We start from the raw sequence: 20,450 nt of genomic DNA, 5'->3' as shown, positions 1-20,450 counted from the left end.
ATACCGTACCTATCTCTCCATCAGCTCGCCTCCTGTTTTTACTCTTTTGGGATCCCAGCAGGAGCTGACTCAAAGGATATCCTTCTAGGTTGTGTGTGTGTGTGTGTGTGTGTGTGTGTGTGTGTGTGTGTGTGTGTGTGTGTGTGTGTGTGTGTGTGTGTGTGTGTGTGTGTGTCTCTCTCGCGCGTGCGCGTGCGCGCGAGCGAGCGAGTGTGTGTGTGTGTTTATTTCTTTTCAATGTAAGACCAACGATAAAGTTACAGTCCCTGTGCGACAGTGAGGGTTTGTGTGTGTGTGTGTGTGTGTGTGTGTGTGTGTGTGTGTGTGTATTTCCCCGTGGGCTTAAAGGGAGTATTGCCATATAGCCTCAAGATGTCCCGTAGGGGATTTATTGTATCCAGCTAGCAAACGGCCTCCCTAGAGTTATATACTTACTTGCAGGTGGGTATTGCACACCGAAAATAGCAGAAGCACTATGTTTGGCGTGCGACACCTGCGCGAGGCCAAGTATAAACCAGGCATCACATATCCACAAGTGCAGGCAGCAAGTGTGTCATCGTGTATCCATCACGCTTCGGTGTGCTGCGCATGGTAGGGCATAGCCTGTCGCAGTGTAAAATTTATAGCAGGGTCCTGCACTTGGTTAGGGTGGTGGGCATGTTGGTGTGTGGACCTGTGCCATCTGCCAGGCAGTGGGGGGTGGGGGGGGGGCGTTGAGCCTAGCAGTGAGCACTGCTGTATAATGCAAGAGGACAGCCACACAGGGAGCTAATACTGAGTCCCTGTCACTTCAAATACTCACCTTGTCTACAGACGCCACAGCTAGAGGTGACATGATCCACAACAGCTGGGACTGCCTGCAGTACCTTGTGCACACACATGCACAGCCACCCACACACACACATGCGCACACGGCCGCACGCACACACACACATGCCTGCCACACATCACACACAGGAAGATGGTTTATGTCATCCCTGCTACTGCTTTAGAAGTCACATCTGTCACACACAGTTTCACACACACACACACACACAGTTTCACACACACACACGCACACCAAAGTAGATCTGAGAGGAGTCTTGCTGTGATGGTTGAATAATCCTAGGTTTGACAGAACCTATTTCTCGAGACAAAAGAAGAGCTGCAGAGAGCCACACTGTAGCCCCAGACAAGGATGGCACGCACGCACGCAGGCACGCACGCACGCGCGCACGCACGCGCGCACGCACGCACACGCACACGCACACACACACACACACACACACACACACACACACACACACACACACACACACCACCACCACCACCACCACCACCACAACCAACACAGGTGTGTTCGTTATAATTGTATCAATATTATTGTGATAACGCAAAGCGTTTTTTATTTGAACAAGGTCGATTTTTCACAGTGAGGAAAGGCATCAACCTGTATGAATGAGACATCAAACTACCGTGATATGAATAGTTTTTATGCAAAATCATTGCTGGTGATTTTCATATTATATGAAGAACCAAATTGACCAAAATTGGCTCATGCAGTGTTCATTTTGCAGTTAGCAATATAATATTGCATGTGCTTAAACCTGCCTATCACACCATAAAAAGAGAGATACAAGATGGCATTTACATCAATCCTAAATCATGCTCGCAGTCCAGTGTTGCAGACTGTGTGGATTAGAAAATGGTACTTTTCCTAAACTGCAGAACTGGAAACAGCGAGAACAAAATCAGGAAATGTTTATCAGACCGTCGATGCCTCTTGCCAGACACAAAGCCTGCGAAATTGCTTGATTGCTTTCAAGTCTTGTGCTTTGGACCATCAACAGGCGGTGAGTGCATCCCATTTATCCAAGGCTTTTGTCTCCCATGTGCGCTTGTTCACACAGCGCTCCAGAGCTAGCGACTAACTGAACATGTCTGGACAGATTCGCCCGTCTGAATTTCCACTTTGCTAACGATTCCGGGGTGTACTAACTCCTAAAGAATTGGGCATGCCAATAACGAGAAAAGGTTGAAATGGATCAAATTTATTCTCTGTGCTCCCCGTTCATCGTAATGTTCTTCTGTCGTCTTGCCCTTCCGAGCATTTCGACCATCTCAGGGTCTGGCAGGGTCCAACGACCAGTCAGCAGTACTCGGTACTCTCAATCATCTCTTTAGACTCCTTCCTTCCTCTCTCTCTCTCTCTCTCTCTCTCTCTCTCTCTCTCTCTCTCTGGTGAACATCAAAGTCAGTGTGGTCTGTTTCATGCTCTCTGCAGCCCATTACGGCTTAATGCTTCAAGAGGCTTCTTATACTGACTTCAGCACTTTAACAAGTCCAGCACGTTCAGTTGGTAGGCAAAACACGAGTACACAGACGCACTCACATCCGCACATGCACATAGGATAAGGCGAGCGCACATGTGCGCGACACAAGAAACGGGCCGTCAGGACAGCTATATGGTGGCTTTTAACTGTCATGGATTTATAAGCCCGGTAGACAGCGAGACAGAAATAACTGTTGCTTTTATCCGTGTGTGTGTGCGGGGGCAGCACCAGATGAATGGGGCCGTCAGTCACTCGTGGGCCCATATGCTGACATTAACCTTCAAATGAGCCCGGGCTCCTCTTATCTCTGAGTCAGGTAATGAGAGCCATTCACTCTCACCAGCAGTGCGAGCCTTTTTTCTATTGCTCCTCAAGAGAGCTGGACTACTGTTACCGCGGTGAATGCAGAGCTGGGCACAGGAGTCAGACTAGAGCCATACCCATATAACACGTTTGTATCCAATGCCGATCCCTATTTTGGAGAGACCGCCGTTTTGATCAAAGTTTGAGAACATATATATTACTAGAGTTCGGGCCACTGCGCGGCCCTCACACCTACGTTGCACCGATATCTACCCACATATGGACGTCTCTGTATCTACCTTTTATGCCCATATATGGAGATCCCTGATGTCATCAGCATATGCCCATATATGGGCATGCCCCCTGTTGTCCCCATATAATGAGCCGACTGATTTGTTTGTGCCTGATGCCACAAACATTAAGGTTAGCCAACACAGCGTCGCTGAATTGAGAACTCCTTATATGGTTATGGCTGAGACTATAGTGACAGGAGCGTGATGATGTGGTCCGCCGGCCGGCCCGTCGGCTGGCCACTTAAGGTACGTCTGGATAAGGAGCGTCTCGCTGCGCGTCTGGAGGGCCACAAAGAAGGCAGCGTGCAGACTGACCAGATCAGGTCGTTGTCCGAGGCCATGTCTGTGGAGAAAATCGCGGCCATTAAGGCCAAGATCATGGCCAAGAAGCGTTCCACCATAAAAACGGATCTGGACGATGACATCACCCTGAAGCAGAGGAGCTTCGTGGATGCGGAGGTGGACGTCACCAGGGACATCGTCAGCAGAGAGAGGGTCTGGGGAACCCGTACCACCATTCTTCAGAGCAGCGGCAAGAACTTCTCCAAAAACATCTTCGCCATCCTTCAGTCTGTGAAAGCTAGAGAGGAGGGTCGCGCACCGGAGCAGAGACCAGCACAGAACACCACCCAAGTGGACTCTTCCATCAGGAACAAACAGCCCGTCCCAGCTGCCTACAACAGATACGATCAGGAGAGGTTCAAAGGAAAAGAGGAAACGGAGGGTTTTAAGATCGACACCATGGGAACCTACCACGGCATGACCTTGAAGTCAGTGACGGAGGGAGCGTCTGCCAGGAAGGCCCAGACTCCAGCTCTGCAGCCCGTCCCCCGTCCAGTTTCACAAGCCAGACCTCCGCCAAATCAGAAGAAAGGGTCCCGGATCCCCATCGTCATCATCCCCGCCGCCGCCACCACCTCTCTCATCACCATGCTCAACGCTAAGGACCTCCTCCAAGACCTCAAGTTTGTGACGTCGGAGGAGAAGAAGAAGCAGGGTATCCCCCGGGACAACGAGGTGCTGCTCCAGCGTCGTAAAGACCAGATCCAGCCTGGTGGGAACACGGTCAGTGTCACCGTGCCCTACCGCGTCATCGACCAGCCCCTCAAGCTGGCTCCTCAGGACTGGGACCGTGTGGTAGCTGTGTTCGTTCAGGGTCCTGCCTGGCAGTTCAAGGGTTGGCCCTGGTTGCTGCCCGATGGATCGCCTGTTGACATTTTTGCCAAAATTCGTACGTTCCATCTGAAGTATGACGAGGCTAAGACGGACCCCAACGTCGGGAAGTGGGACGTGACGGTGCTGGAGCTGAGCCACCACAAACGCCACCTGGACCGTCCTGTCTTCCTGAAGTTCTGGGAAACTCTCGACAGATACATGGTCAAACACAAAGCCCGCCACTTAAGCCCTCCCAAAAATAACCAAACTACAATACAAGATCACAACCTGTCTGATCTAGTATTTTTGAAAAATGTTTGAAAACCTTTGGAAACGTTCTCCTATAAAGCTTGACATGCCCAAAATAGGCAGTTAGAAAATGGTTGAAGGTCAGAACACACGGGTTGCAAAATTAGCCTGTACTGCCGTCGTCCAAAAAAGTCAAACAACGGCTGACAGATCGGCCAAACCGACAGACATATCAGTTTGGCAGCTCTGCCTCTGCACAGGACATAAGCTGTGGATATAACGGTCTACAGCGATGATGACTGCCCAGAATAGTAGTGACCACACAGTCAGCAGCAACAACAACAACAACGCCAGGCCTTAGCTCAAAACACATGGTAATTACTGTATATTGCCACTGTCGGGCAGAAAACCTCTCATCTCCAAATCCAAGAGTTTTTGAGTGGTGCTAGCCACTCCTATGTGTGACTATGTGTGTATGCCGTGCGTGCGCGTACGTACGTGCGTGCGTGCGTGCGTGCGTGCGTGCGTGAGCACGGAAGTACCACGGCAATACCGCTGGATAGCACTGTTGAGCAGCGTCACCCACACACACACAGGCCAGGGAGGAGGGCTTGTACGAGTAGTACAGTACAGTACAGTACAGTACAGTACAGTACAGTACAGTACAGTACAGTACAGTACAGTACAGTACAGTACAGTACAGTACGAGTGCAGTACAGTACGAGTGCAGTACCAGTCCAGTATGAGTAGGCCTACAGTATGAGTACAGTACAGTACAGTACAGTACAGTACAGTACAGTACAGTACAGTACAGTACAGTACGAGTGCAGTACGAGTGCAGTACGAGTGCAGTACAGTACGAGTGCAGTACCAGTCCAGTATGAGTAGGCCTACAGTATGAGTACAGTACAGTACAGTACAGTACAGTACAGTACAGTACAGTACAGTACAGTACAGTACAGTACAGTACAGTACGAGTGCAGTACGAGTGCAGTACGAGTGCAGTACAGTACGAGTGCAGTACCAGTCCAGTATGAGTAGGCCTACAGTATGAGTACAGTACAGTGCAGAACGAGTACAGTACAGTACCAGTGCGAGTACAAGTGCAGTAGAGTACGAGTGCAGTACAGTACAGCACCACTCAATTCAGACAGGTCTGCTTTTTGAGTGGTGTAAACCACTCCTACAACTGGCTTTTGTGTGCAGAAAAAAATGAGCATGGTTGCTATGTTCAAAATAATTTCTGACGTAATTAAATCACACTTGTGAACTGGATGACCGTAGCAACCATGCTAATTTTTTCTGCACAAAAAAAGCCAGTTGTGAAATCACATCCGGGTGTGATTTCATTACGTCAGATCAGAGCTGATCAGGCTATATAAAACCTTACACCACTCAGTTCACACGGGTCTGATTTGTTAGTAAATGAACGCCCTATTTGATCATACTACAGCATCAACAGTAGCAGGTCTACAAGCTGGAAACACGGCACGAAGCCTTGCATTGCTCGTGGATCTGCTACTTTTGCCATTTTTTTTATGCGTAGGTGTGTTTGAGCACGGAATATGTTTGTAGCACGGCCACGGAATGTTATGATTTCATTGGCTGACGTATGATCATGATGTATGATGATAGAGCACCCCTCACTTCACACGAGCTGTGATTTTAGTTTAGTTTTTTTTTTAGACATGAGGTTTCCACCCAACAGAAGCGATAGACACAGCCAGGAGGGTGGGCGGGACCGTCCATTTGTGTGCAACGGGATCCCGTCCGGCCTAAAGACAGACAGAGGCTTATTTATTATTGACCCCTGGTGTATTTCTTTTTTTTTGGGGGGGGGGGTATATTTCTGCCCGTGTTGTGGTAGGTTAAGGCTCAGATGGCCACCGGGGGGAAATGCGCTGGCAGCTGCGGGCTCTTACTATCTGTGTTTAACCTCTGTCTGGAGAGAGAGGCGCAGGGGGTCGCAGACACACGAGCAGCCATTATCATACCATTAGCCTCAGTCAGAGGGGTGACTTTGAGCCACCGAGAGAGATTATCTACGGTGCATGTGTCTAGTGCTTCACGGGCGAGTATAGGTGGGTTGTCAATATGTGTGCATGTGTGTCCCTCCGTGCATGCATGCATACACGTGCTTGTCAATGGTCAGACTTCAGTATTTACGGACAGTACATATATATACAGTACAAGCAATAAAATGTTTAACAAACGCAAGCCATCACCAAACACACGCGCGCAAGCGCGCACACGCGAGCAGAATGCACACCCGCAGCCATGCCCACACGAAATGTTAAAGCCATGCAACGCTACCATTAGCACAAATCAGAACATGCACATAATAACCCGTACTCTCATTCATGCTGCTGCACTCAGAATGTTCCCATCGTTTTCAGTGTGGGACCGATCAACCCATGTTTCCAGCCACAGGGCAGTCTTTAGCTGACAACAGTTCCTAGCAGGCCTAAAAGCCGTAGCGGCAAAACCCACTGTATCATTAGCCAAACACTGGTTAGAGATGACACTTCAGTGCAAGAGAGAGAGAGGGGGAGAGAGAGAAGGGGGGGGGGGGTACTCATGGTCCTTGCCTACAGTATAGCAACCAGTAATCAACAACAACACTGATACCGCATGAGAAAGGCAATGTGATTTACCAAAGTGTTACCAGGCGCGGTACAGAGAGGTCCGGGTATGAGCTTGTCTTGTGGTTGCACAGTAACTTCACACTGCGCATACAAAACGCATTCAGATAGTTACTCTATCAAACACAGGCTATAGTATCCCTTCTCTAATCTCTCTCTCTCTACAGTACAGTTTCAGAGATGATCATCACAGAGATAAATGAAGAATGTCATCCCCCTCAAAGACAAACAGATCGTTAAGTCATCATGGCTGTAATGACGGGGTGGGACAGGGAGGGGGCAGCGTGGGGAGGAGACGGATGAGGCGCGCGGAAATCAATCACGGCATCGCGGTAAACACACGACAAAAAAAAAATCTGTAGCCAAAAAAATGATCACATCTCGCCGGGCCAAAGCAAGGGGCCATTACACTCGTTCCGAGAGCAATCAATCAACTTGTGATTACTTGATTACTGACACGCCACTCGTTATTTCTGTTATATCGATACGGTTCCCATATTCGGGTAAACACGGGTCTCAACACTGTGACAACAGACTCTTCGTCTTCAGTCCCTCCCTTGTAGCCTTTCCTCCTGGGTAAATGATCCAGTGAAAGAGGACGGGTCCAGATGCAAGCAGTGCAGCTGCGATTGTTTCATCTCTCAATCAGAATTGTCAAATAAAGCCAAGGCAAAGTGAATTATGACAACGGTTCTCAGAACACGGAATATATTTTACTAAGCGGTTTTAGTCCGACATTGTGATGGACTTTGCCAACTATGGCAGGGGGAAGAGAGAGAGAGAGAGAGAGAGAGAGAGATTGCATTATTGTGTGCATGCGTGTCACTGGCACGTGTCCAATGAAACAATCGAAGCAATTGCTCCACTACAAAAAGTAGATATCACACATTGTGAATTACACCTGATCAAAGCCACGGTAAGAAATAATCACCACTAAACAGAAACAGAGACAAATGTCCACAAATGCAGTGTGTGTGTGTGTGTGTGTGTGTGTGTGTGTGTGTGTGTGTGTGTGTGTGTGTGTGTGTGTGTGTGTGTGCACGCACGTGCGTTTTATAGTACTGGCACCACTATAGACATTTGCAGATACATATTTTATATGGAGGAACATGAACAGTAGCGTGTCATGTCCAGGTGGTGGCCTGGGGTTGCACAGGCCAACCCTGGAATCACATGGCCACCCAAGGTGCCACCCAGCAGACTGACCACTCTGACTGACCACTCTGAAAACTGAAAGCCTGGTTTCCGAGCATCTAACATTTTTGTTGACAATGACGGTCAGAAAAAGTCCATCATTGCAAATTGCGATGGTTGTGGTTTCTTTGGTATACTTTGGTATATATATATAATTCAACACGCATATGCCTGTAACACAATATAATCATGTTTACACATGGGGATAAATTAACATTCATGTAATGCATTTCAAAAGACAAACTAATAAATTAACTACTAATAAAATAGAAATTAATTGATATGGCAGCAACACCATAGTGTGTATGGTGCCACTCTATTCTTGTGTTGCCATTTTTAGGCTTATTCACCTTTTAAATTGAAATTGAAATACAGCAATGAAAGACACTGTAATCTATCTATATATAATTTATGTCCTCAAAATACGAGGACGAAAAATGTCCATGTATGGTGCCGAAATTGGCGCTGTGATTGGCCGTTGTGATTGGCTGGAAGGTGTGCCATTCTGTGCTCTGATTGGGTGAGCATCGTATAGCGGGTGTGGCACACCCGCTATGCGGGTGTGACATATAAGTGGCAGATATTCCGTGCTCAAAGGACGGAATTTGCGCCAAAATGTGTAAGTAGGTTAATGTATCTATTAACCTACTCAAGTAGGTTTTACGAAAGATGACAGAGAACGGACCCTCCTTCACCTGGGTGAAATGTACTCACAATGCACACAACCAAATTCGCCGCATTCAGCAAAAGAAAGAAAAAATGAATAATGTCATATCCCCAAACGGGTAGACTAGTGTTAATAATTAAAGCAGAGCCTATGGGTAGAGAATACAAAAATGGTAATTAATGCCATTCGATGTGTATGCTCGTACATGAATGTGTGCTGCAGCGTGCATGAGTCTGTGTGTGGGCGCGCACTCATACTTCATCTCCCCCTGCATGTGCCGCACTTGGTCCAGCCCAGTCAAAAATGTCTGGACACGCCACTGTCCAGGAATTCACGTTAGAGACACTGTCAATTATTATCCCATGAACAAATTTCCCGCAAATCCACCCAGCCAAATTCTCTGGCTTTGACCCAGTCTTGTTCTCCATTCCCCCCCAATGGGAAAACATGACAAAAGTACATCAAGTCAGTGCGTTCAATGTGCAATGAACTGTAGCTGTGTCATTACTGCGTGAACCCTATATCATCCATATTCTGGGCATGTCATAATAGTCGAAAGTTCAGCAAAAATAGTACATCTACAAGCTGCGTCGCATAACGACGCGTTATGAACATTTAGATCTGCGATTTTTGACAGAGACTTGGTGTAGAGGGGACCAAGGAGTGGAACAAGTTTAGACAGAGACTTGGTGTAGAGGGGACCAAGGAGTGGACCAAGGAGTGGACCAAGGAGTGGAACAAGTTTAGAGTGCCGTGAAACATGATCATCATGCACTATAAATACTTCATCCTAGATACTAGGATGAAGATTTTTTTTCAAAAATAAAAGTGTACAGAAAGTGTTAAAATGGAAAGTGTTCAAAAAAAAGTGGTGCTAAGGTTTCCACCTTAGTGCTAAGGTTTCCACCTTAAAGTGGTGTATTTTCGATTGGGCCTTTTGACTCAAAGGCTTTCAGCTTTCAGGAAGAAACCAAAAATACAAAGGAAAGACATATTATAAGCACAGTTAGGACACCTGGGGGTCTATTAGAGAGTAATGTTAACTCAGACACATACAAAACAGAAGTACAAAAACCACAGCACTCCATCTTTAAGGGGTTAAAAACAAGGGCTCTCTAGAACCCGTTCTAGAATGTGGATGCAGCCACTGCCCTGCCTTCCCTTCCCGCCCACACACAGCATCCATGTGGATGGGGTCAGTGCATGACCTTGAGTTGGACCCAGCCGCCCGTACATTAGGCTGATCAAGTGCTGGCGTCTCACAGCGGGAAATGTTCCCCTCCACACAAATGTCAAGAATCATCCTCACCGTTCAGGTGGCTCATAATTTGGACCAATAAATTATGCTTTCATATTTTACTGAGGTGTTTAACATGCCAGACTGCAGCGTACGAGCGGTTATTTATGCCCAAGAGCCATGGAAAAAGAAATCGCCAATACAGTACATAGCCATGGTCCCCTCCCTCCCCTCTCTCTCGGTTATGCGCCAGATGGACAGTTCCCTGCACTGAAGTTGTGGGGCCTCTATAAGGACTGCAATGTCCGTGTTGTCTGTCCGTTGGTCTTTCTATACATCTGTGCACCACTTTGGTCCAAAACAAAAAAAGACTTGCTAGATTGCCGTGGAATATTATGCTGTTCAAGTGCATGTTCAAGTTCCCAGGAGGATGAACACTATAATACAGATTTTGGTAACCCCCGTGTCTTTTCCTCTAGCGCCACCCATAGGCCAAAATGTTCACTATGCACACAAGCTATCTCAAAATATAATGGTTTGATTGCCATGTAACTTGGCGAGTGATTTCATGCTCCCTAGACTAGAGGATGAACCATAAACATTTGGATGACCCCATCCCGTGGCCTCTAGCGGGAAAGTAAGTATGTCAGAGGGGCTTATTGTCGGATATCGGCCGAGTATGCGGGAGTCTATCCCCGTTACTTAACAATGCACTAGATCCCTGGGAGATAGAGCTTCATGCCTATTACCTACCATCAGCTCCCAGTACTTACCGCACCACTTGCCGCACCCAAGCCAAGCCGTGCTGAGTTGCTGGTGCCCGGTGTCGAAACCATGACCTTGTGGTCCAAAGGCAAGAGCTCTACCGACTGAGCCACCCGGACACTAAGCGGTAGCCTCTGGCAAACATGTCAACCCTACTGATATTGGTAACCCCATGACCCTTCCTCTATAATATATGACCTCCGCTCCTCTCATTTTCTAATTTAGTTTTCAGTCCTGTCATACAGACATTGTAAGAATGACGATGTCAGTGGCTTTTAGCCAATTAGTCTTGTATTACATTACTTGTACTTTCTGGCTGTCATTGATTGCCAGTCCGCACATTGTTCATTGTCTTGTAAATTGTTTTGGTCCTATGTTTCATGTTCTTGCACGCTGACCAAAACAAATTCCTGTGTGTTTTTCTACTTACAGGCAATAAAGTAGTTCTGAGTTCTTGAACCTTTTTTTCCCCTTCCACATTCTTTCTGTCTCTCGTATCTCCTTTTGACCCTCCCTGACTCTCTGTCATCACTCTACCTGTGTCGCTCATCTCTCTCTTGATTTTCTTTCATTTCTCCATCTGTCTCCCTGTCTTGTCTGTCTCCATGGCTTTCTCTTTTTCTAACAGGCATTGGCAAGCATTGACCTGAGACATGAGTGCACTGCATGCCATTGATTGAAACGGGAGGAATAGCTGGTGTCACGACAGAGACAGATCTGTTCCTCAACGCTTTATGGATTGCAGACGTTTGGAAGAAAGAGGGTTGTCGAAGGGAACCAGCACTGGCGCTAATTCTGTCAATTGATTTATACTGTATGGTTAATCAACTTGATTAGGAGTGTCCCATTACTTCAAGGCCCTCTCTAGCTTATGATGTATGGCATAGTGACACTAGCTAACAGTTTCATCACATTACTGTCCCACCCTCAAATCATATAAGCTCGCTCATTTCCTATCAGTGTAATCGCTGGAAGCGATGTGTCTTTGCACTGGAAATCACTCTGAGGGGGATTCCCCTTTGGGTTAGCGATAGATGTTTAGTTTCCACTGCAGGAGGCCCTGGTTTGAATCCAAGTGGTTACACATGCATGGGTAAAGTTGTAAGAATGCTGGGAACCACAGACATCTTTCAGGTGAATACCACCTAATTCTGGCCTTTAAAATCATCAAACTAATTATAATATCTCCAACAGCCTGGGAATAGGAGTATACATACCTGCCCTTTCACCTTGGCAAACACTATATTCCTTGTAACTGGGAAATTATGGAAACTGGTCTGGAATATGTTCTAGGACATGGTTCCTGAATTGCAATTGATAGTTGTCATTTAAATTCAAAAACAAAATTTAACATATAGGCCTACGCACGTACATATACATCCTTTCTATTAATGAGTTTTGTTTCCACAATGACTCATTTTTGAAGAATGCCAACGTTCTCTCTATACACTGGCATACATATAGGCCTATAGGAATAACATTGATTATGTGCAGTCTTAAAATGGACCGTTATTTCCCTTTCAGCTGTGTCTAGGCGAATGGTTCTGTAAATATGCATGGTCATGGTCTCACTCCTTGTTAACCACGTATGTACTACTGTAACTGTAGACCTGCAAGTGTGTGTGTGTGTGTGTGTGTGTGTGTGTGTGTGTGTGTGTGTGTGCGTGTGTGTGTGTGTGTGTGTGTGTGTGTGCGTGTGCGAGCTGTGCACGGAATTCCAGGGAAGGCACATAGCCTATGTAATCATCTGAACTGCAGACTGGCTTGTGACTGCGTCTATGAAAAGCCCCCTCTGACATCAGACCATGGCACATAGTATGCAACATCATATTTGCACGGTTATGCCGCGTGGTCAAGTGACCGCCTGTTAATTTACAAGGGAGACCTTGGAAATAACAGACATTTAGAGAAAAAATAAGGAAAAAACTCAACAAAACGGGAAAGGAAGGCAACAGCTTAAATATATAGGATGTATACAGTATCCAGCTGAAAAAAGCGAGTTAAATAAATATCCGAGAAATGAACACCGTTTGATAGAGAAAAGCTGTGATAGGCTATCTATGTCATCTCGTCATAGATTTCCAAAGGGGTCTGAGCTCTTGTCTGGAAAGTTCATATAGCCTAGTACTCACCACTCAAGCTCACATAAATTAAATGTTTACTGAAAACTAAACTGGTGACTGGTGGAAAGGGCATTTCCCCGTTAATTGAGTGTACAAGAAATCCACCCATTATCAGTTATATCTGGGCTGAGTGGGCTCCAATCAAAGATGCCACACTGCAGGTGCAACACGAACGCCGATTCGGTCCAGCAGGGAGCGAGTGCGCACAGCAACACAACACGCCACGCAAAAAAAATCCAACAACATTCAGCTTTATCTTACCTGATATCTCAGTCTGAGGGACTCCTTCCAGTGGAAATCCTTTGCCGCTATAAAACTGTCTGATATCCGAACAACTCCGGGCTTTGCTCGTCCCTTTGTCCCCGTTAGCCGGCGCCGCCAGAGCGCACAGTAGCAGAGCCACTACGAGGAAGGCATCCATCCCTGAACAGCTGTGTGAAGCTACTTTCAAATCAGCCAAACTAACTGCAGATCCCGCACGGCGAAGTGAGTCCTGAACGGCTTCCACCCCCTGCTGCGCTGTCTCTCCAGTAGCCCGTAGCACTGATGGTGTTGTTGTTGTTGCAATGTTAACTATCCTTGTCGGACAGTTCTCTCCTGGTTCCCTTCGATCGGTCTGGGGTCCGCGCACGGAGTGTCAGCCACACACACAGTCACAGATCACTGCTCCCGTTTATTCCGAGCGTTGAATTGTTTCCCAAATAGCCGTGGCCTCTCTCTGCGCGCCGGGGTCTAATAAAAGGTGGTGGTCCCGACTTCCAGTTTCCACCGTTGAGGTTTTAATTGAATGGCTTTACCTATACGGGGAAAGCAACAGAGAAAAGAAGATATGGGTTACAAACACACATTGACCAAAAATAATTCAACTCAGTGCAAAAATAGCATTGGAGCTGACGCCGTGCTGTCTGGATTGCGTCTATGGTTCTGTGTCGCATGCCTACCGGCAATGACAGCTCCCGGGATCGGTTTAAGGGGGCGCACTGGTCTTTAGAACAGCTAAACCCTCCAGGTTCGTTCAGGTCTACCGCACGACGGGACGATGCTGTCCCTGCTCTGCCATTCGGTGGAATGAGGAGGAGGAGGAGGACGCGAGAGAGAGAGAGAGAGAGATGGAGGGAGGGAGAGGAAGAGAGGTATAGGGATCAGGGAGCTACTGCAGGAAAGCTCAGTTTCCACATGGAAGTTTTCCTCATGGCATTTTCTTTTATGCTTTTTCTTTTTTTATTTATTATATAGGCTATATATTTTTTCTTCACATTGTTTTAAAATAAGTCTCTATTTTTGCCCAGCTTTGTGTGTATACCCCATAGCGATGATTTGATTGGCTGAGGCCTGAGGGCTTAAAAATGAGGATAAAAAGTGAGGACAGAAAATTAAGTGAGGATGCCAAAAGTGATTGGCCGGAATGTGATGATGTATGTCTGATGATAAGATGTGTTATGTTCTGTCTTTTGAATTTGAATGTAAAATAGACAGTATTGTCACCCAGTCTGTGAGCTGGGTCTGACTCTGGGCGGAAGAATGTGCACTATGTGACCTGACATCTTGATGACTAGTACAGGCCAGATGTCACAGGTGGACAGGGGTGTTTCTCCGACATCAGGTTCTTGCCCACCAATCACGGCCCACTGTTAGGCACTTCACATCCAATCAGCAGCCAGCCAGCCACTGTATGTGTACATGGGCCATCACTCCTCGACATGCAATTAAGCCAGCCGACAAGCTGCTGCTCGCCCAGTGCAGTGCAGTTTACAGTTTACCTGTCCGTGAATATCTTCATTGTGTGTGTGTGTGTGTGTGTGTGTGTGTGACTGTGTGTGTGTGTGTGTGTGTGTGTGTGTGTGTGTGTGTGTGTGTGTGTGTGTGTGTGTGTGTGTGTGTGTGTGTGTGTGTGTGTGTGTGTGTGTGTGTGTGGTGTGGTGTGGTGTGGTGTGGTGTGGTGTGGTGTGGTGTCCTATGGTATGGTGTTGTCTTTATTATCACCTTTCAGCTTGATACACACAGACATGGCATTGAATTATTTTCTTTCTATAACTTCTGGGCAGAATGACTGTGGTTATGTATAAGACTCAGGGTGCATTTGTTTGGTTCAACAGTCCGACAGGCATTAGTCCGACACCTTACCCAAAACTCAAACCCTAAACCTAACCTCACAGGAAGCCACAGCTTAGTTTTAACCTGCCACGCATGCCGGGAGCCATGGCTGAGTTTTAATCGGCGAAGGGTTAGTTGTAACCGGCCAGGCATGTTGGGAGCAACGCTGTTGTCGGACAAATGCCTGTCGGACTGACTGTTAGTATGTCTAACCAACGTATGCACCCCCCCAGTCTCAAGGCTCAAATACTCAATGCAGTGCATCTGTCACCTCTGAGGAGCTGTTCTTAATTCTTAGCAGACTACTGTAAATATCTTCTCACCTCTGCGTGTTGTAAAGAATCTCTGCCCCACAACTCCGGTAATAACATCGTAAAATGTACTGTATGATCTCTATCTCCTGTCAGTTTGAGGCCAAGGTGTTGCTATCCGTGGTGTTGTTGAATGCAACCCTCGTATATCTCCAGAAGTGAGGAAAGGGAAAGTGATGGAAAGGAAATTAGTCCAAAAATTCTCTCTTTAAAAAGAAAAATCACACCCGTGTGAAGTAAGTGGTGCAACTCCGTGTGGGGGTCCCCGGGGGGGAGGGGGGGTTCCAGGAACGCATGCACCCAGGGTGCCGGCCCGATTCCGGCGAGCCGCCCCGCGTCCGAAACGGTTGAGAAATGACAGAGTTACCATGTGGGGGTCCCTCTACTGTACCCTCTACTGTACTGTACTGTACTGTACTGTACTGTCACTGTACTGTACTGGCACACCCAAAATCACCATATATACAGTTAATATGTGCGTGTGTTTGTGTGTGTGTTGTTGCGCACAGGTGGTGAAAAACAACCATGCTGTTTTCGTGCTCAGACGCACCCACCCAGCCAGCCAGCCAGCCACCCACCCAGCCACACACAGTCACTTAAGGAAGTGGTTGCACCACTTAAAAAGAGAGCCTACAAGACTTGTGTTACACCAATAATAGTGACTTATCAATTGTTGCAGCCATTTCCCTTTCCCCTCGCAAAATGTCATACCTGGACTAGTTTTTAGGTTGTGGCACTGAGGGGTCAAACGTCCAGAAGAGCAATGTGTCCTTGTGTCCATCCATCTGTCCAGTCCTTGTGACCTTTACCGTTTCTCCGCCGTCCCTCAAAATGTGGGAAAGACTGCCACTGTAAAATTGGGTGACGGCAAAGCCCAAGAACGCCAAACACAAACAGTCTCGTATTCACAGGGCAGGCCCTGGCAAAAAGAATACTTCCATAAAACAAACTGGCCAAAATAAATAAAAAATAAATACTTAACCGCAAAACTATAAGGATAACAACAACCAAAGAAGTCTGTAAACTGAAACAGACTATGCCACTTTTCCCCAAAGGTCCTAGCAGCTCTCCCATGGGCGTAGTTTCATGATTTTGTCCAAACCTCACCCAAATTGTAACTCTGTGTGATCACGATGTATAATCAGATTTTTTAAATTCCATTCTGATTGACTGCGCGATTGGCTTTCAAAGTTCGTGGATGGGGCCATCAGTGAGAAACTTTAAACACACACTCCCAGTAGGCAAATGAAGAACCTCAACACCAAACATCGTCCTGTTATAGTGCCACCAGGAAGCAGATTTTTGCAAAACAATGTTTTTGTCCAATTGCTGTGAAACTTTGCACACACATTCCCACTAGGCCAAGGAAGGAAGAAATGCCTCCATACATTTTTCAAGTCGGCCTCATGGTGGAGCTATAACAGGAAGATTCCCGTTTTGGCCTATTTCTCTTGAAGCATAGGTCATACAATACAAATTATTCCCCCTTGAATTCCTTGGATTATTGCGATTATTACACTACTCCACCTGTGAATGGATTACAAACTTTACTGGACCACAATAAGCTACCTGGCCTGTGCTCCAAAGAGAAAATTATTCTATACTTCTTTGCATTCAAGGAGCTCCCTGGTTTTGTATTTGTGATGTTTTGGGGCCTGCTTGGAAGCACTTTGTGTTCTGCAACCTGGTATCAGTACTTTTATCCTGCCAAAAGGCCACTTGTTGAAACCAAGGTCTTTCTGTCGGGACACACAGAAAGACACGACAAAAACAAGTACAACATTTTCATGGCCTCTATATCTCATCAAATTATTGAGCTGATGTGAGCTGCCACTTACATAATGTTCTATGCAGTATGATTGTGGAATGGACTCTTGGCACAAAGCATATATCACTTTCATCATGCAACAGCTGATGTGGGCCATGGAGCAAGCAGCGGGAACTGTGTGATGCTGCCAATGCTGTGGGAGACTTGGTGGCATGCTCCAGGACAAAGGTGCCATGATACATCAGCCCCGTGACACATGGACCCTGCATGCGGTGCCTGTAATAACCGGCCTTCATCAGACAAGCAGCATGGGAGAGAGAAAAGCATGAGAAAAGCCACATGGCATGGATTTAGATTCATTTCCTGTCTCCTCATCATTTCATTTAAGGAGGCAGATATTGTTTATGAACACATCAGCCACCCTATGATTAGTCCAGTCCGCATGGCTGGATCAGTACAAACACAGCCTCACACACGTATCACAACTGTCAAATTGCTGTACAATTTCAGTCGTGAAACGGGGCACTGAGCGAACATTAATGTTAATTGCAACTTATTCCCATCAGAATGCCACACGCACACATTCCTTGTTTGTTGTAAATGATTGCTTGAGCAAACCTTGCACTGGGTCCACGTAGAAACTCTGCCTATACGGGTGAGATGTGACTAACTGTGCCACACACCAGATGCAGACCACAGCCTCGTTTTGGTTCCCATCATGCTCTTCACTGTTCTATTGCCATGGGGGGTATCGTCTACCAGAGCCCAGCACATGTGGCCAGAGGTTAGTTAACGAGGCTAAGTGGCCCCAATGTGTGTGTGTGTGTGTGTGTGTGCACGTGCGTGCGTGTTTATATGCATGAGTGTTTGTATGAGATTATGCATGTGTCTGCGTGCATTAATATCTGTGCATATGTATATAATAATGTAAGTACATTTTATTTACAAAGCAGATTTTGAAATAAGATACAAGAAACAAGATCTTCTTAACACATTCCACTGAACTGACTGCATTTTTTTTAGCTATGGGAAGATGGTGATGTTCCAGAGAGTATAGGAGCTAAACCAGCAAAGGCCCAGTCACCCAGTTTTTAGTCTAGTTTTTGGGACTTGATGACCAATTAAGACACCAGGGGGGATTTTGTACAGGGTGGAAAGAATAGGATCAAGAAGTGGACCGTGTGGCACACCACAAGTCAACAGAGCAGATGATGAGAAATAATCATCAATAGCCACAGAAACCTCATAATAGGTCAAGAGCAGTCCCATTTAAACTCACCCATTGCTGAAGCCTTCTAAGGAGAGTGTAGTGGTTGATCATGTCAAAAGCTGCACTTAGGTCAAGCAGCAACAGAACCAAACACTCGCCTGCGTCAGCAGTAATAAGGATATCATTTGAAACTGCCAGATGAGATTTCACTTTATACTCACTTAGATGCACTGGTTAGGTACAGCGCAAAAAGAAAACCTAAGCTTGGAAGCTCCAATACAATGAAAACATGGTAAAATTACCTAAAACACTCAAACAATAATATTGTTTGAGTGTTTTAGGTAATTTTACCATAAGGGCAAGAAATATCAATTACAGTGGATAGTGCAAAGTACAGAGGGTTATTGCACAGTCACTCTATACATGAGTTTCAGTACTGTGCCTCAAAATATATCATTGCTGATTTCAAAATATTTTTTGATATAGGTCTATCTGGGAAGTAGTGGGTCAAGGAAGGCTAAGCTTCATTTAAAGAGTGACTCAATAACAGCATGTTTAAAGTAATCAGGCACACAGCCAGAGCTAAGGAAGCTATTCCCAATGGAGAATATGTTCGAACCAAAGGAGCCGAAAACATCTAAAAAAAATAAAAGAAATTGGGCTAAACTGGAGTAGAGAAACAGGCTACATGCAGTCAACCCTAGGGATACATGCAGGCAATATCTTAGACTTTATATTACTGACCTTAGCCACACAAGATTTCACAGACTTTGTTTGAAAAGACTGATACAGTAGGGCAGGGTTCACCAATCTATTGATTGTGCCAGCTAAACAAACGAGGCATTTTTCTTATTGTAGCCTACAGTAAAAAAAAGAGTAATTTAAGTTATTTCACTTTCTGATAAAAAGATGAAAGTAGTTCCTTCATGTAAATAAAGTGAACGTGCAGCTGAAGACTTTTTCCACCTACCCTCTCCAAGTTTATGCACTCTCTTTTAAGACAACGGATGTTGTCATTGATTCAAGGGGATGATTTTACATTACAAAGCAATTTGTTTTTAAAAGAAGCGACCAAATCTGGGACACACAAAAGACATTAAAGTAGCAAACTAGGTCATTAGTCTGGACATGGAAAGTCACCTTATTAAGGTGAATTTGTCAGTAAGTGGCTATACTAGAACAAGTAGTAGGTCTCAGGTATAAACACAAAGGCAAGATCATGATATGAAGAGGATCCTCAGGAAGTTATAAGGATAAATTACTTCTTACACTGTTATTAAAAACGTGAGTGTGCGTCAGTGCGTGCGTGCGTGCGTGTGTGTGTGTGCTGTGCATGTGTGCGTGTGCTCGGTGTGATGTGGCGTGTGCCTTCACCTACAGTGGGGACATGTGCTTCGGCATACATGTGCCTGCAAGGGTCCCGCATGTGGCCACAGGTCCATGGAGCTTCTTGATTGGCCCTCTGCTGTCTGGTATGAAGATCATGTAATTAACGCTCAGTAAAGCCACAGCATAGCCATGTTTTCTTCAGGCTGCTTCCCATTGAAGTTTTATTGGCTCTGACCATGAAAGGCCTTTTCTAATGAGGACCAGGATGCGAGGGAGGGGGGTGTTGTAGGGAGGAAGGAGAAGAGAGAGGTAGCAGGGAGGCTGAATGGTAGCAAAAGTGAGAGGAAAGTAATTTGACAGAAGTTTGGGGTTGAGATAGAGATAGAGAGAGAGAGAGAGAGAGAGAGAGAGAGAGAGAGAGAGAGAGAGAGAGAGAGAGAGAGATCACCACACTCTACAAGTGTAATTAGATGGCAATGCATTTTCTGGGCGTTGAGAGGGAATTATACCTTTCCTTTTTTTCCCTTATACCATAAATACTGCATCTGTGAGAGGCCACACCTTGTCAAACACAAACACTCTCACTGGAACTGGAGAGGAGTAAGGAAAGACACTCTTCCACTATTGTTGAAGGAAGGGGGGGGGGGGGGGGGGGGGGGGGGGTTGCCTTAGATGGGACAGGACAGTATGGAAAGGTAAGAAACCTATAGGGAGAAAAATGTGCAAACAGCCAAACACGGGTCTCCAGCCGGAAATGAACCGGAGAGGTTGTGATTATGTGGTTGATGCATTATTCCA

General features: G+C 46.2%; 2 protein-coding genes across 3 annotated transcripts in view; one reads left to right on the top strand and one right to left on the bottom strand.

Annotated features, from left to right (window-relative positions):
* Positions 1-14,033, bottom strand: part of gpc1b (glypican 1b) — a 117,175-nt gene extending 103,142 nt beyond the window's left edge. Inside the window, exons 1-2 of one of the 2 annotated variants that reach the window (XM_079488752.1) lie at positions 13,882-14,033; positions 13,202-13,737 (exon numbers count right to left, since the gene is read on the bottom strand). In XM_079488752.1, coding sequence (XP_079344878.1) covers positions 13,202-13,361 — 160 coding nt within the window. In that variant the 5' untranslated portion in view covers positions 13,362-13,737; positions 13,882-14,033. The other variant, XM_079488753.1, reaches the window with a different exon arrangement.
* Positions 3,116-4,384, top strand: LOC306943746 (parafibromin-like; the record flags this gene model as incomplete). Its single annotated transcript, XM_079530276.1, has 1 exon — positions 3,116-4,384. One exon carries the CDS (start codon positions 3,116-3,118, stop codon positions 4,382-4,384), a length of 1,269 nt encoding a protein of 422 aa, XP_079386402.1.
* Positions 14,034-20,450: the final 6,417 nt, after the last annotated feature.

The sequence above is a fragment of the Electrona antarctica genome (assembly GCF_951216825.1).
Source record: "Electrona antarctica genome assembly, chromosome: 19".
Classification (NCBI taxonomy): Eukaryota; Metazoa; Chordata; class Actinopteri; order Myctophiformes; family Myctophidae; genus Electrona; species Electrona antarctica.
The sequence above is the reverse complement of the archived record's forward strand: the minus strand, read 5'-3'. Positions and strand labels throughout refer to the sequence as shown.